The 16,431-nt window shown below is 44.2% G+C and overlaps 1 protein-coding gene across 1 annotated transcript in view; it reads right to left on the reverse strand.

Moving 5' to 3' along the window:
* LOC126260353 (uncharacterized) overlaps positions 1-7,467 on the reverse strand; it is a 91,334-nt gene extending 83,867 nt beyond the window's left edge. The window contains exon 1 of the mRNA XM_049957679.1: positions 7,456-7,467. Coding sequence (XP_049813636.1) covers positions 7,456-7,467 — 12 coding nt within the window. The remainder of the gene's footprint in view (positions 1-7,455) is intronic.
* Between the last annotated feature and the right edge of the window lie 8,964 nt (positions 7,468-16,431).

The raw sequence follows: 16,431 nt of genomic DNA on the forward strand, positions 1-16,431 counted from the left end.
CATTCCCTTCTTTACGACAATTCTCGGCAGCAGAATGCAGGGGGAATGAAGACTGCTCCTGCAGCGTGTTCGATGGGAAGTATCTGATCATCCACAATACAACCTGGACATAGCTTGCTGATTTTCATATCTGCTCACTCGACCATCTGGCTAGATAGACAATTTTTTGGAACAGACAACGACCTGCAGATCAACGTAGAGAATTGGCATAAGGCTGCCTTCTATGACGAAGGTATTGTAAAGTCAGTACAACTCTGTGATAAATGTGTAAGTCGGAGCGGGGACTATGCAGGGAAGTAGCTGGAAGGTGTAGCTAACGGTTGTAAATAAACAATTTCTAATTTTCACTGTGTTTTCCATTTCGGGACTGATCGGAACTTACTTTCTGGACAATCCATGTGCACTGCGGCAACGTCTTCAAACGTTTTGATCGCCCCTTATAGTAATGCACGCTTGGTGACTAATAAAATTTGTGCCAGAGCGGGAATCAAACCTGTATCCCCTTCTTTTCGAGCAATTTTCAGAAATTATAAGTGGAAACATCGGCGACAAAGAAATTTTGAGACGGTCTTGGAGGCCTGACTGTTCGAGATAAACAGGAAATCCGGCTACTTTATTTGTTGTGGCAGGGTTGAAATCGGCCTCAGGATGTCATCTTGGGAATTTCTTACAGTGCCTGATGCACGTGCTGTGTCAGTTGTTGAAGACTGCTGGCTGGAGGCTGATACTGAAATATAAGCTTTCCCGTCGCATCCTAGACATGCACTGTGGTAACAAATCAAGAGACCGGGCAGGCCAGTCATCGATCCATACGCTGCACTGTGGGTCTTGCATTTTAAACTGCTGGAATATACCATATAGTACCCTGGCCGCGAATGATATGTCAACAAGTTTAAGCATCCCTGCAACACACCGGCGGGTATTCAGCCTCCCTTCAACAACAACAGCCAGATCAGTCCTGTTGTATCCAATAGCCTCCCCGCATCAAGATTCCGGAAGCTGTACAGGTATGCTGAGGTCATCAGTCCCTTATACTTAGAACTACGTAAACCTAACTAACCTAAGGACATCACACACATCCATGCCCGAGGCAGGATTCGAAACTGCGACAGTAGCAGCAGAGCGGTTCCGGACTGAAGCGCCTAGAACCGCTCGGCCACAGCGGTCGGCCTGCGAGTTTTTTGTACCTCCTCTACGGCTATACTGGTATTGATCTGGCCGCTACAAATATTATGGATAATTTTTTCATACTGCTTCATTGTCAATATTACAAATGATAGGAAACAAAACTGATTTTAATCAACCGAAACTATATGGTTCCAGAGCCCTTTTCAAGTCTCAGACATCTATGATGTATATATGCAGAATGGAGCAAGTTGTGCAAACCCACTGTGCCAGGGTGACGTAGTGATTAGCGCATTTGCCTAGTGAGCAGGAGATCTGGGTTCGAATCCCGGCCTTGAAGAAAATTTTCATTAGTTGCTTCAGTCTGCATATATACATCAAAAATGAATTTGTTCTGTCAGGTACAGTCATAAGAAACAAAAATAAAGAACACAAAAGAAACCTTACAAAAATTTCAACTGCAAACACTACAGTATCACTCACTGCCGTGTTGCATAACACATTAGTTATGAATCTACTGGCCCCATCATAACTGGAGACGCTTTTGAAAGCGGTTAGGCATTCTCCTTACCAAGTTGTCCAGATCATACTGTGGGATATTGTCTTATCCCTCCACAGCAGCCTCTACCGCGGCCTGTGAGGCCGCAGGCGCGACAGGACGACTTCAGATAGCTCATATTATCATGTCCTAGTTGATCTGGAGAATAGGCCATTCTGTCTGAATAAGTCTATGCTCCTCTAGGAAGGTGTTCACAAGATTGTGACTATGGGGGCGTGCATTGCCGTCCATTAGCGTGAATCCTGCTCCAGTATGTTTACCAAATCGGTCCACAATGCGTGCTAGGGTGTCATCCCGATACTTCGCACCAGTCATCCATCCACCCATATACTGGTACAAGGTGTGACCTGCAGCCATATGTGGTTCCACCTCAAAACGTGACTGAACCGCCTCGACAAGGGTGGCGGTCTAATATACAGTTAGGGTGTAAACATTGTCCTCGTTGCCTCCACGCAAGAATATTAGTATTGTTAAGGCGAAGAATGATGCGGGTCTCACCAGAAAAGAGTGTTGTTTTATAAATGATAGGGTACAGCAATCAGTCGTCATTTCTTACAGGTTCTATTTGCCATTTACAGATTTCGGCTAGTGCCTAGCCATTATCAATGGCTCTGAGCACTATGGGATTTAACATCTATGGTCATCAGTCCCCTAGAACTTAGAACTACTTAAACCTAACTAACCTAAGGACATGACACAACACCCAGTCATCACGAGGTAGAGAAAATCCCTGGCCCCGCCGGGAATCGAATCCGGGAACCCGGGCGTGGGAAGCGAGAACGCTACCGCACGACCACGAGCTTCCTAGCCATTATCAGTGCACTATTTTCTAGTCTCAATGCATGTCAGTTCCCTAGAGTTCGGGCGTCAGGCACAGTTCTTTGAATACTACTGTATTTTAAACTGCTGGAATAAACCATATCGTAACCTGCATGTATAATACGGTAGTATTCAAAGAATAACAGGGAACTGACATGCATTGAGACTAGAAAATAGTGCATTGATAATAGCTACGCAGTAGCCGAAATCAAAATTTGTCAAATAAAACCTGCAAAAGAGGACGACTGATTGCTGTACTCTGTCATTTATAAATCAGATTAGTCGGAGAGTGCACCCACTTTGCTAATGGAAGGAACCGTGGTAAAGAGTGTTATGTCTCACTGCTGCCTAGTCCATATAGAGTGGTTTCGTGCACATGCGTCACGAGCCTCTCTTCGAAACCAATTTAGGGGAGGAGCCTTGAGTGGTCTTCTGGCAAGGAAGCCAAGCTCATGGAGCCTATATTGTACAGTTTTAGTTGACACCTGCACTCCTATTGCTGTTTGAAACTGCCACCGTAGATGTCGAGCATTGTGTGGAAGGTTTTTCCTCGCTGGCTTAGGCAGAGATCGGTCCTGCAAACTTGTTTCTCTTCCGCGGCCACTAATATGACGATCCTCAACTGATCCTGTCGCTAAAAACTTGTTCCAGATTATAGAGACATCATTTTGACTCACAGCAATATTCGCTGCAACGTCCATCTGTCTCATTGCCTGGTCCAGTAGAGTGACTATACAGAGCCTCTGATCGTATGTTACTGTTGCCCGAACCATCCTGAATCAATATAACTTTCGTAATGACACGCAGCGCACGTAATGCAATATTTACAGGTGACATTGTTGCTATAAGCTGCACATATTGCTCCCTCACGGTAGAAACATGGACTGTTTCCGCTTGTATTTGTCGATCACTGTATTCAATATTAAAGTTTCCACAGTATGCAACATTTATTTTGACCACTATATAAGCTTCCTCCTCGCTGAACATCACAGAATCCCATTCAATGTCCCAATTGACTGTGGCTCCACAGCACGCAAGCCTCTGTTGTCTGTGATAGCCGGCCTGGGTGGCCGAGCGGTTCTAGGCGCTACTGTCTGGAACAACGCGACCACTACGGTCGCAGGTTCGAATCCTGCCTCGGGCATGGATGTGTGTGATGTCCTTAGGTTAGTTAGGTTTAAGTCGTTCTAAGTTCTAGGGGACTGATGACCTCTGAAGTTAAGTCCCATAGTGCTCAGAGCCATTTGAACCATTTGTCTGTGATACGGTGACAGATAAGAATTCGAGATCTCAACCCAGCATCCAGTAACCCGTCTGCGACGGCGCCATTAAAAGGTCTTCCCACACAAAACGTCCACTCACCTATCGGTGAAGTCTGTCCATAAGCCTGGTCTGTTAGATTGGTTGATTTGAAGGAGGGGGATCAAACAGAGAGGTCATCGGCCCCATCGGATTAGGGAAGGATGGGGAAGGAAATCGTCCGTGCCCTTTCAAAGGAACCATCCCGGCATTTACGTGAAGCGATTTAGGAAAATCGCGGGAAACCTAAATTAGGGTGGTCCGGACGCGGATTTGAACCGTCGTTCTCCTGAATGCGAGTCCACTGTGCTAAGCCGGCCGCGGTGGTCTAGCGGTTCTGGCGCTGCAGTCCGGAACCGCGGGACTGCTACGGTCGCAGGTTCGAATCCTGCCTCGGGCATGGGTGTGTGTGATGTCCTTAGGTTAGTTAGGTTTAAGTAGTTCTAAGTTCTAGGGAACTTATGACCTAAGATGTTGATTCCCATAGTGCTCAGAGCCATTTGAACCATTTTGAACCACTGTGCTAACCACTGCGACAACTTCCTCGGTGTTTTCAGCTGGGAAACGAATATCTACCGGATAAGTTGTAATAGAACAGTACCACTATATGTATCTGAAGGGGCAACCATTGAGCTCTTAAAGGATAGATAGTTTCAATACATTGTCACTTGTCTAACACAAAAACACTGCCAAGCCCGTGCTACTCTTAATTTACAGTTTCGACATTCACACGCTACCACAGTCACCCGAAAGAGCCAGCTTATAGTATCCAAGCGAACCTGTTACCAGTAAGATTATAAAACGGATTATCTGTTACAGAATGCTCGTTCAAATGTTCCACAGCTCGAGCCCTTTGAACGTTCAGTGCTCGGTCCCGACTTGCATAAAACGCCACGTGGGCTTTAACTAATTCAGAAGACAGAGTTTACGTAGAAAAACAGGAATTTCACGCATTCGATTTTCCTACTTGTTCGCGTTTACTCTGCAGCACTCCACAATTAAGTTTTACTCATTATTCCGCAAAATTATTCCGTCTGTTCAGAACTCCTAATACGCGCTTCCAAACATGATGAAGGCTGAGTTCCGAATTCAATCTAGACTTCACAAAGCAATGTACTGTAGTCTGACTGACTGACATACATCATAGCCAATCCGATATCAGTATTAAACTGCGCAATCCTCCGTCTTTTACTACGAATCAACAACAGTATAACAGCTTTTCATAGCGATTTATAAAATGAAGAAATATAGAAACCCACAAATATCAAAATAACTCCCTCTTTAAATCGGTACACTTGTGATAGCACGCGCTACCACTGTGTTCCAAAACGCCACGCATAAACATGGGAATATTCCGGGGCTCATACCTCGGATTCTGTTGGTGACAGAAAGGTAGGATAACGTGTTTTGTATAGCCCTTGGGCTAGTGACCATTTGTATACCGAACAGAAGGATGGTCTTAAGGTAACTACCCTACAGTACAGGGCCAAAGTATGAATATTAAACACTTCCTCCAGAATAGGCAACTGGAGCAAATCGGTTGTTTTTTGTATTCGGTGTGGTCTACGCCGGCCGCAGTGGCCGAGCGTTCTATGCGCTTCAGTCCGGAACCGCGCTGCTGGTACAGTAGCAGGTTCGAATCCTGCCTCGGGCATGGATGTGTGTGATGTCCTTAGATTAGTTAGGTTTAAGTAGTTTTAAGTCTAGGGGACTGATGTCCTCAGATGTTAAGACCCATAGTGCTTAGCGCCATTTGAACCATTTGATGTTGTCTACGGTGCGCCTTATTGAGGCACAATTTAAGAGAAGAAGGTAACTGAAAAATATTTGCCGGCGATTTACTTCCAAAGGAGCTAGTAGGGGGACAGACATCTATTGCAAATTTCATTGGCTCAAAAACAAGTCAACAGCATCTACTGTAAAAGCCATAATGTGTGCCTACACCATCTCTCTGTCTCAATTCCAGATTTTATTGGAGAAACGGACAAGTACATTACTAAAAGTGGTGCTCTTACGGGATTTGGCCATTCAATTGTTAAGCACAAATATGTTTTGTTTAAATGCACGAGTGAAAGTGGGATCCGAAACATGCTGGAAAACAAATAAATGTCTTAAAAATTCAGAACTTTGAAAAAAGTGTGCCATATTTTTACAGGAGACATTACTGGCATAAACTAGAAAAAAGTTCTACACTACTGGCCATTAAAATTGCTACACCAAGAAACAATGCAGATGATAAACGGGTATTCATTGGACAAATTTATTACACTAGAACTGACATGTGATTACATTTTCAAGCAGTTTGGGTGCATAGATCCTGAGAAATCAGTACCCATAACAACCACCTCTGGCCATAATAACGGCCTTGATACGCGTGGGCATTGAGTCAAACAGAGCTTGGATGGCGTGTACAGGTACAGCTGCCCATGCAGCTTCAACATGATACCACAGTTCATCAAGTGTAGTGACTGGCGTATTGTGACGAGCCAGTTGCTCGGCCACCAGTGACCAGACGTTTTCGATTGGTGAGAGATCTCGTGAATGTGCTGGCCAGGGCAGCAGTCTAACATTTACTGTACCCAGAAAGGCCCGTACAGGACCTGCAGCTTGCGGTCGTGCATTATCGTGCTGAAATGTAGGGTTTCGCAGGGATCGAATGAAGGGTAGAGCCACGGGTCGTAACACATCTGAAATGTAACGTCCACTGTTCAAAGTGCCGTCAATGCGAAGAAGAGGTGATCGAGACGTGTAACCAATGGCGCCCTATACCATCACGCCAGGTGATACGCCAGTATGGCGATGACGAATACACGCTTCCAATGTGCGTTCACAGCGATATCGCCAAACACGGATGCGACCATCATGATGCTGTAAACAGAACCTGAACTCATCCAAACAAATGACGTTTTGCCATTCGTGCACCCAGGTTCGTCGTTGAGTACACCATCGCAGGCGCTCCTGTCTGTACCATGCAGCGTCAAGGGTAACCGCAGCCATGGGCTCCGAGCTGATAGTCCATGCTGCTACAAACGTCGTCGAACTGTTCGTGCAGATGGTTGTTGTCTTGCAAACGTGCCCATCTGTTGACTCAGGGATCGAGACGTGGCTGCAGGATCCGTTACAGCTATGCGGATAAGATGCCTGTCATCTCGATTGCTAGTGATACAAGGCCGTTTGGATCCAGCACGGCGTTCCGTATTACCCCCCTGAACCCACCGATTCCATATTCTGCTAACAGTCATTGGATCTCGACCAAGGCGAGCAGCAAAGTCGCGATACTATAAACCGCGAACGCGATAGGCTACAATCCCACCTTTATCAAAGTCGGAAACGTGATGGTACGCATTTCTTCTCCTTACACGAGGCATCACAACAACGTTTCAGCAGGCAACGCAGGTCAACTGCTGTTTGTGTATGAGAAATCGATTGGAAACTTTTCTCATGTCAGCACGTTGTAGGCGTCGCCACCGGCGCCAACCTTGTGTGAATGCTCTGAAAAGATAATCATTTGCATATCATAGCATCTTCTTCCTGTCGGTTAAATTTCGCGTCTATAGCACGTCATCTTCGTGGTGTAACAATTTTAATGGCCATTAGCGTATAAAAATATGTTTTGAACTGAATAATTATAACAGATGAAGAAGAGGACCCACCATTGTAGCCATTGCGCTGTTCTTTGTGGAAGGCAGTTCTTAGGACCGAGCAAGGAAATTAATGGTTATGTAAACTGAAGGAGCAGGGGGAGAAAATAAAGGAAAGGGAAGGAACTAATGATCTCAGCTGTATCGGGACTTTGTGCGGAATCAGCAAAGATGATAGGAAATGTGTGCCAGACTGGGACACTTTTGCGTGGAGTATCTCGATATGGTCCCTGGCCGACTCACACTCCCATCCAGCGCCACCTATCCACAGTCCTTGTCCATGTCCCCAATGTTCACTAATTTTAGATTCCTGCTAGAGGTCGAATGTAAATGTGCATTCACAATGAATGTTGTAAATTCATTGCCCATCGAGGCGAATCAAGTATACAGGGTGAAAAGTATTTAAACTGACAAAAACTGGGAGGTTGTAGGGGACATCAAAACAAATATTTTTCCCTAATGTCATTTTTTCCTATGAGGAGTATTTAAACCGGTAGAGGAAGATATTTCTGGCGGTAAATTATTTAAACCAAGAAACACTTTTCCTTTTTTTTATGACCACGAGACAACACATTAACACGACCCAATTTCAATTACAGTAGATTTTCAGAAATGCCTCCATTGACACGTAAACAAAGGTTACACCGTCGGATCATGTTCTGTCTGACACGGGCAAAAACCCCAGGAGTATCCTGAATTGTTCCTGCTGCTGCTACTATCCGGGCAACCAGATCCTCTTCTGAAACAGGAGTTGCGTAAACAAGGTTGCGCATCTCTCCCCACACAAAAAAGTCCAGAGGGGACATATCTGGGGATCGAGCAGGCCATGGTACAGGACCACCTCTGCCAATCTACGTTTCTGGGAACCGTCGGTCCAGGAATCGACGCACACAACGACTGAAATGTGCCGACGCCCCGTCATGTTGGAACCACATGCGTTGTCTTGTAGGGAGCGGGACGTCTTCCAGCAATTCTGGCAATGCTCTGGCGAGGAAATTGTAATAGTGCCTGCCATTTAATGACCTAAGTAGCAGATACGGCCCAATTAAACAGTCCCCAACAACACCGACCCTCACATTAACGAAGAACCGCACGTGTTGAGCGCTAGTAACTGTGGTATGTGGGTTATCCTGACTCCAAACATGCGAATTGTGCACGTTGAAGACTCCATCACACCCGAACGTTGCTTCATCGGTAAAAGACACAGAGGATGTAAATGTAGGATGCATTTCACACTGCCGGCCGCGGTGGTCTCGCGGTTCTAGGCGCGCAGTCCGGAACCGCGCGACTGCTACGGTCGCAGGTTCGAATCCTGCCTCCGGCATGGATGTGTGTGATGTCCTTAGGTTAGTTAGGTTTAAGTAGTTCTAAGTTCTAGGGGACTGATGACCACAGCTGTTAAGTCCCATAGTGCTCAGAGCCATTTGAACCATTTTTTTGCATTTCACACTGTTCCAGGTACCACTGCGGAAGCTATGCTCTGGGTGGATAATCAACGTGTTCCAGGTTGTGGACACGCTGTAAGTGAAATGGACGTAAAAAATGCTCTCGAATGACTTTTCTTACGTTCGTCTGATTCGTCCCCACGTTACGTGCAATTGCACGAGTGCTGATTGAAGGATCCCGCTCCACATGCTGCAAGACAGCTTCCTCAAATTGCAGCGTTCTTACCGTGCGACGGCGTGCCTGTCCAAGTAATCTGCTAAATGACCCGGTCTCACGCAGATGTTGGTACACAGCAGCAAAGGTCGTATGATGCGGGATACGGCGATTAGGATATTGTTGTTGGATATTGTGCAGCTCGTCCGTTGTGGTGCGCTATGTAGTACGCACCAACCATATCAGTGTACTCACTCCCGGTGTATCGCTCCATTAGTAAACAGAGACAATGCACTACTACACTGGTGGACAGCAGTTGCTTACAACTGAAGAGCGTAATACGGCCTCCACCGGTTTAAATAATCCTCATAAGAAAAAATGACATTAGGGAAAAATATTTGTTTTGATGTCCCCTAAGACCTCCCAGATTTTGTCGGTTTAGATACTTTTCACCCTGTATGAATGTATGGCACCTGTTCTTTCGGGTGTGTCCGACCCCGTGTGGTGACTGTCCTTTTGGATATGTCCGAAATGCATGGAAGGCGTGGATGGGGACTGCAGACAGGTGTTGCAAGGTGGAAATGTGAGTCGACCAGCGAGCATGCCGAGATAGTCCGGGCATTTTCGATGAATACTGTTTGTGCGTGACAATGGTTAACACAGCTGCTAGTAAACAGGAGATCCCGGATACAGTCCTGGTCTGACACAGTTTTCACTCGTCGCCACTGATTCCGCACAAAGTCCTGATGTAGCCCGATGTAGCTTCAATTTACATAATACGTATCACAGCAGTGGATTCCTCCTGGAGGCTGTTCTTTCGGAAGTGTCAGAAAGAACAGACACCACGCATTCATATAAATGAAATAGTTTGTGGTGTGTTAAGAGGTGCAATATTTGGGTACCAAATATGATAGCCAGTGCTTCTTTTCGATTTTTGAGTAAGTGCTCTGATCTAAACTGAGCATTTTAGCTGCGTATGCGATGACTTGTTCACGGCCAGCATAGCTTATGTGAGAAAGAGCTGCCTTGATGCCATGTTCAGACACATTGGCGGCCAGTATGAGGTATTTTGACAGGTCATAAGATTCCAGATAACGAGCCGATTTTAGATAATATTTTAACTTGTAAAAAGCCTCCTGACACTCCTGTGACAATTAATATTTTGCATCTTACTTGCTTAGATTGTTAAAGGGTCTGGCGATCTGACTGGATTTGGCCTAAATTTTCCATAATATTATATTTAGCCAAGACATTGCTGAAGGCCTCTTAGGTTCATAGGCACATAGATTGTCTTTATAGCTTCCACATATTGCTGTGTCGTTTAATGTCATTTACGATTCGATGCGAGGTGATTCAGCTGTCCCCATTGCTGGAATTCATAGACCTCAAAATGCCCTTAAAAGCGGCGCACTAGAATTTCATTTTCTTTCGCTCGTTAATGCAAACTATTAGTCCAACAGAAAAAACGAACAGGACTTCTTTGTACGAAATTTCATATAGTTAAATTTTGTACTGGGATCCATTTTAGCTGGAGGTCACGGTTTTCGTGTTATTCGAAAAAAACGCGTTTGAAGATCACTTGAGTACGTTTTTATCGAATAATTCGAAAATTACGTCCTCCAGCAAAAACGTATCCCAGTGAAAAATTTAACTACATTAAATATCTTAGAAAGAGGTACTCTAGCGATTCCGAAAAGCTACCTTTAGTACATGTGCAATCCCTGAATTGGTGAGACTGCTCGTCTAGCGGTAATTGTAAATAAGATCCTAATACATCAATTTAATAGAGTTACTGTACACCAGATAGTCTTGACATAACCTCTTCTGGCGTAGAACTCTTATGGATGGCATTCTCTGATTGGGCATTTGTAGTTTATTTTCTGGAGTACACAATTTTTATTTCTGAACATTTAAAGCGAGTTTACAATTTTTGGACCTCCTTTAAATCTTATGTTTATAATTTTTATTCACTATAAATAACCACATCAACTGCGAAAAATCTGAAGTTACTATTACGATTGTCTGCAAGGTCATTAATATATAAATGAATAGCAGGGGCCCCAACATCTGGGGTATTTCTGAAAACCCTTTTACATTTGTCGATGACTCTCTGTTGAAGGAAATATACTGCGTCCCCCCTATCAATAAATTCTTACTCTAGTGAGAAATTTATTTAATACTCCTACGATAGAACTTTCATTAATAAACTTTCATGTGTTACAGAGTCAAATGATCTTCGAGAGTAAACAATATTGCATCTACTCTAAATGCCTTGATCCAAGGCTTTCAGGATTTCATGGGAGCACAGCACAAGTTGAGTAACACATAGGCGATGTTTTCGGAATTTATGCTGGTTGGGTTCTAACAGGTCATTCTGTCGACATACCTCATAACATTTAAGGCCAGAATACGTTCTAAAATTCTTCCACAAATGGCTGTCGTGGCTGCTGGACGAAGGTTTTGCGGATAACTTGCGGTAACTTTCTTATAGACAGGTGGTGCTGTTATGTGACAAAGGAATTATCAAGAACTAATCATTCATTCAAATAAGAAGTATAAATTTCATATAGCGTCGTGTTGAATACTATGTAGTTGACACCTCTCTCTCGACTGCGGACAGACGTCACACAAAAGCAAGAATTTAGTCATAAAACGAAATTCCTTACTACACTACTGACCAAAAAAAATGGCTCTGAGCACTATGGGACTTAACATCTGTGGTCATCAGTCCCCTAAAACTTAGAACTACTTAAACCTAACTAACCTAAGGACATCACACACACCCATGCCCGAGGCAGGATTCGAACCTGCGACCGTAGCAGACGCGCGGTTCCGGACTGAGCGCCTAGAACCACTAGACCACCGCGGCCGGCCCTCACTACTGACCATTAAAATTGGTACACCAAGAGGAAATGCAGATGATAACAGGTATTCATTGGACAAATTTATTATACTAGAACTGACATGTGATTACATTTTCACGCAATTTGGGAGCATAGATCCTGAGAAATCAGTACCCAGAACAACCATCTCTGGCCGTAATAACGACCTTGATACGCCGGGTATTGAGTCAAACAGAGCTTGGATGGCGTGTACAGGTACAGCTGCCCATGCAGCTTCAACATGATACCACAGTTCATCAAGAGTCGTGACTGGCGTATTTGGCGAGCCGGTTGCTCGGCCACCATTGACCAGACGTTTTCAGGTGGTGAGAGATCTGGAGAAGGTGCTGGCCAGGGCAGCAGTCAAACATTTTCTGTATCCAGAAAGGCCAGTACAGGACCTGCAACATGCGGTAGTGTATTATCCTGCTGAAATGTAGGGTTTCGCAGGGATCGAATGAAGGGAAGAGCCACGGGTCGTAACACGTCTGAAATGTAACATCCACTGTTCAAAGTGCTGTCAATGCGAACAAGAGGTGACCGAGCCGTGTAACCAATGGCACACCATACCATCACACCGGGTGATACGCCAGTATGGCGATGACGAATACACGCTTCCAATGTGCGCTCACCGCGACGTCGCCAAACTCGGATGCGACCATCATGATGCTGTAAAAAGAACCAGGATTCGTCCGAAAAAATGGCGTTTTGCCATTCGTGCACCCAGGTTCGTCGTTGAGTACCCATCGCAGGCGCTCCTGTCTGTACCATGCAGCGTCAAGGGTAACCGCAGCCATGGTCTCCGAGCTGATAGTCCATGCTGCTGCAAACGTCGTGCAGATGGTTGTTGTCTTGCAAAAGTCCCCATCTGTTGACTCAGGTATCGAGACGTGGCTGCACGATCCGTTACAGGCATGCGGATAAGATGCGTGTCATCTCGACTGCTAGTGATAGGAGGCCGTTGAGATCCAGCATGGCGTTCCGTATTACCCCCCTGAACCCACAGATTCCATATTCTGCTAACAGTCATTGGATCTCGACCAACGCGAGCAGCCGGCCGCGGTGGTCTAGCGGTTCTAGGCGCGCAGTCCGGAACCGCGCGACTGCTACGGTCGCAGGTTCGAATCCTGCCTCGGGCATGGATGTGTGTGATGTCCTTAGGTTAGTTAGGTTTAAGTAGTTCTAAGTTCTAGGGGACTGATGACCACAGATATTAAGTCCCATAGTGCTCAGAACCATTTGAACCATTTTTGAACCAACGAGAGCAGCAATGTCGCGATACGATTAACCGCAATCGTAATAGGCTACAATCCGTCATTTATCAAAGTCGAAAACGTGATGGTACGCGTTTCTCCTCCTTACACGAGGCATCACAACGTTTCACCGGGCAATGCAGGTCATCTGCTGTTTGTGTATGAGAAATCTGTTGGAAACTTTCCTCGTTGTAGGTGTCGCCACCGACGCCAACCTTGTGTGAATGCTCTGAAAAGCTAATCATTTGCATATCACAGTATCTTATTCCTGTCGGTTAAATTTCGCGTCTGTAGCACGTCATTTTCGTGGTGTAGCAATTTTAATGGCCAGTAGTGTAATATCCTCCGGCAGTACAATGACTTAATCGATTGCCGCTTTATTTTTCCCCAAGGACTCAAAGGCAGTAGTACTGGAGGCACGTTAGATCACGAAGAAGTCGAAAGTCGTAATGGAAAAACGAGTGCAGCTAGCGTAAGAGACGTGTGGTGGGCTGAATCTCAAGATTTCTGAAAATAACTTTATAAATCTTTCTCTGCGTGGCAGTTGGTGGATAACGCCATAGTTTAAAGAGGAAATTGTTGTAGACAATGGGAGAAGCATTGACGTCAGGTCACATTTCCACGGAAACTATGGTTCGCATTGTCGTAAGTCTATAAAAGAAAAGGCGCTAGGAGAGTTCAGGTAATAGTCTGGAAGGAACGCAGCTGGGAGAGGAACGTGAGTCTGACTTCGAGATTCCTACGACGTCGCCGCCGTGTATAAGTCGCCAGTGGTGCAAAAGCCGAGGAGGAGGAGGTGGCGGCGTCGGCGTATGGAAATAGGCATGGCGGGGAGTCTGTCTGACCACGCACCCATAGTGGTTTCCACAGCTTGTAGAAAACTCTTGCTTATTTCATATCCCGTTTTCAGACTGAAACGAAATATGTTAGTGAAGCCACCTCAACCGCCGCCGATGTGTAAAAGCCGCCCGCAACCGAAGCTGAGGCGAGACAGGACATGACGTCACCGCTGCCTGCCAACTTCACGAGGCTAATGCGCTGTTACATAAACTGTATCTCCGTCCATGTATATGACGACTTGCAGAATAAACCTTAAATCTGAAATCTGTGTTTATTTCGAAGCTGTCATACGCGATGGATTCGTAAAGTGTGCTTTAAAATAACTTGAAGCTGTTCGTAATTTAATTGTATTGCAAGTCTGCTTTAGTGTAGTGTTATAAAAGATAGTGCTGAAGATATAATGAAATTTTGTGTGTAAATTGGCAACAGAATAAGAAATAGTCTTATTGTAACAAGTCACTGTAATGATTACTTCACCTGGTAAATATTTTTAAATACCTGACATTCTTTGGACATATAGCAGCAGCAGATTAATTTATTTCAGATTGGTAGGAAGCAACATTATCATTTCCGCACGTTTTCATGACCGCCATGCAGTCATACCCGGATCGACACTAAGGGACCAAAAGGTTTACTGACTTTAAAAGAAAAACAACACTGCACAATTAAAAAGGATTGATTCAGAAATGATAGGAAAACGATAATGTTGCTCCTGCCTCAATGCTGCGTTCGGTCCATCAGTGTGTTCGTAAGTTCTGGAGATTAACATTCAAGTAATGAGGAGATGGAGATAGGTAAGGATAATTTGTCCAAGTAAGCACACTTCATATACAACACGTTTTTTAACGCTACGTACCTTTTTATATTACAGTTTAAGCTGGTGCGTATTAACAAAAGCTTTGCACATAACAGGCAATATTTGACATTAATGTCCTATTGATGGTGCCTGGTCGTAATTAATTACATAAACATATATGTTCCCTGATTGAGAAGACAATTAGCACGTTTACAGAAGTGTATAAGATAAACATCAACAAAAGCAAAACGAGGATAATGGAATATAGTCGATTAGGAAATGAGACACTTAAAGTAGTAAAGGAGTTTTGCTATTTGGGGAGCAAAATAACTGTTGATTGTCGAAGTAGGGAGGATATAAAATGTAGACTGGCAATGACAAGGAAAGCGTTTCTGAAGAAGAGAAATTTGTTAACATCGAGTATAGATTTAAGTGTCAGGAAGTCGTTTCTGAAAGTATTTGTATGGAGTGTAGCCATGTATGGAAGTGAAACATGGACGATAAATAGTTTAGACAAGAAGAGAATAGAAGCTTTCGAAATGCGGTGCTATAGAAGAATGCTGAAGATTAGATGGGTAGGTCACATAACTAATGAGGAGGTATAGAATAGAATTGGGGAGAAGAGGGGTTTGTGGCAAACTTGACTAGAAGAAGGGATTGGTTGGTAGGACATGTTCTGAGGCATCAAGGGATCACCAATTTAGTACTGGAGGGCAGCGTGGAGGGTAAAAATCGTAGAGGGAGACCAAGAAATGAATACACTAAGCAGATTCAGAAGGATGTAGGCTGCAGTAGGTACTGGGAGGTGAAGAAGCTTGCACAGGATAGAGCAGCATGGAGAACTGCATCAAACTAGTCTCAGGACTGAAGACCACAACAACAACAACAGAATATTTTCCACAGATTACAAAACACAGATTGCGGAACCCAGCAAGTTCGCGTCCGCCTTTCTTGGAATAGAAACAGTAATAGGTGAAGCGCTCAAGGCCTCATTTGTCTTGAAACAACAGAATTATTTTTACATCATTAATCGATACGTGTGCATAGAGATTCACAGCTGCCGCGCAGGGGCGGCAAAGATAAAGAATAATAGATTCTGTCGCTGCTATGCGACGGTTCATTTCTTTTACATTACAATTGTTAGATAACTTCAGACCATCAGACGTTTACTATTGAGCGTATACTAATGTTTGTGAGGCGAAAATTACTATTATTACACTGCCTCCCTTGAGGAGGGAAGGAATACCGAAGGTATTACTTTCATCCTCCGGCCAACTGGAATATTTGTAATTTTTGGGTGTAACATATAGGTTATTAAAAAGAGTTTTCATTTCATATTCATTCTATAATAAAAGAATTGATGCAACAATCTGCAATTACTGACCGTTGATCAGTGTGAATTTGTTCCGTGTTGTTTCAGTCTTTGTATGGTTTCAGTCTTTCTTGATGATATAGGTATACATATTTACAAATGTTACAAGAAAAAAATATCACACTTCATCTTTTGTCACTGCAAAAGTAATTTTACAATCACAAATGGTACGTAACTTCTTTAATGATATTCATTATATTTTCGTTCTCTTATCAATTTGTTTATTTGTCGTTTTGCCAAGCTTCA

This window comes from Schistocerca nitens, chromosome 5 (genome assembly GCF_023898315.1).
Source record: "Schistocerca nitens isolate TAMUIC-IGC-003100 chromosome 5, iqSchNite1.1, whole genome shotgun sequence".
NCBI classification, from domain to species: Eukaryota; Metazoa; Arthropoda; class Insecta; order Orthoptera; family Acrididae; genus Schistocerca; species Schistocerca nitens.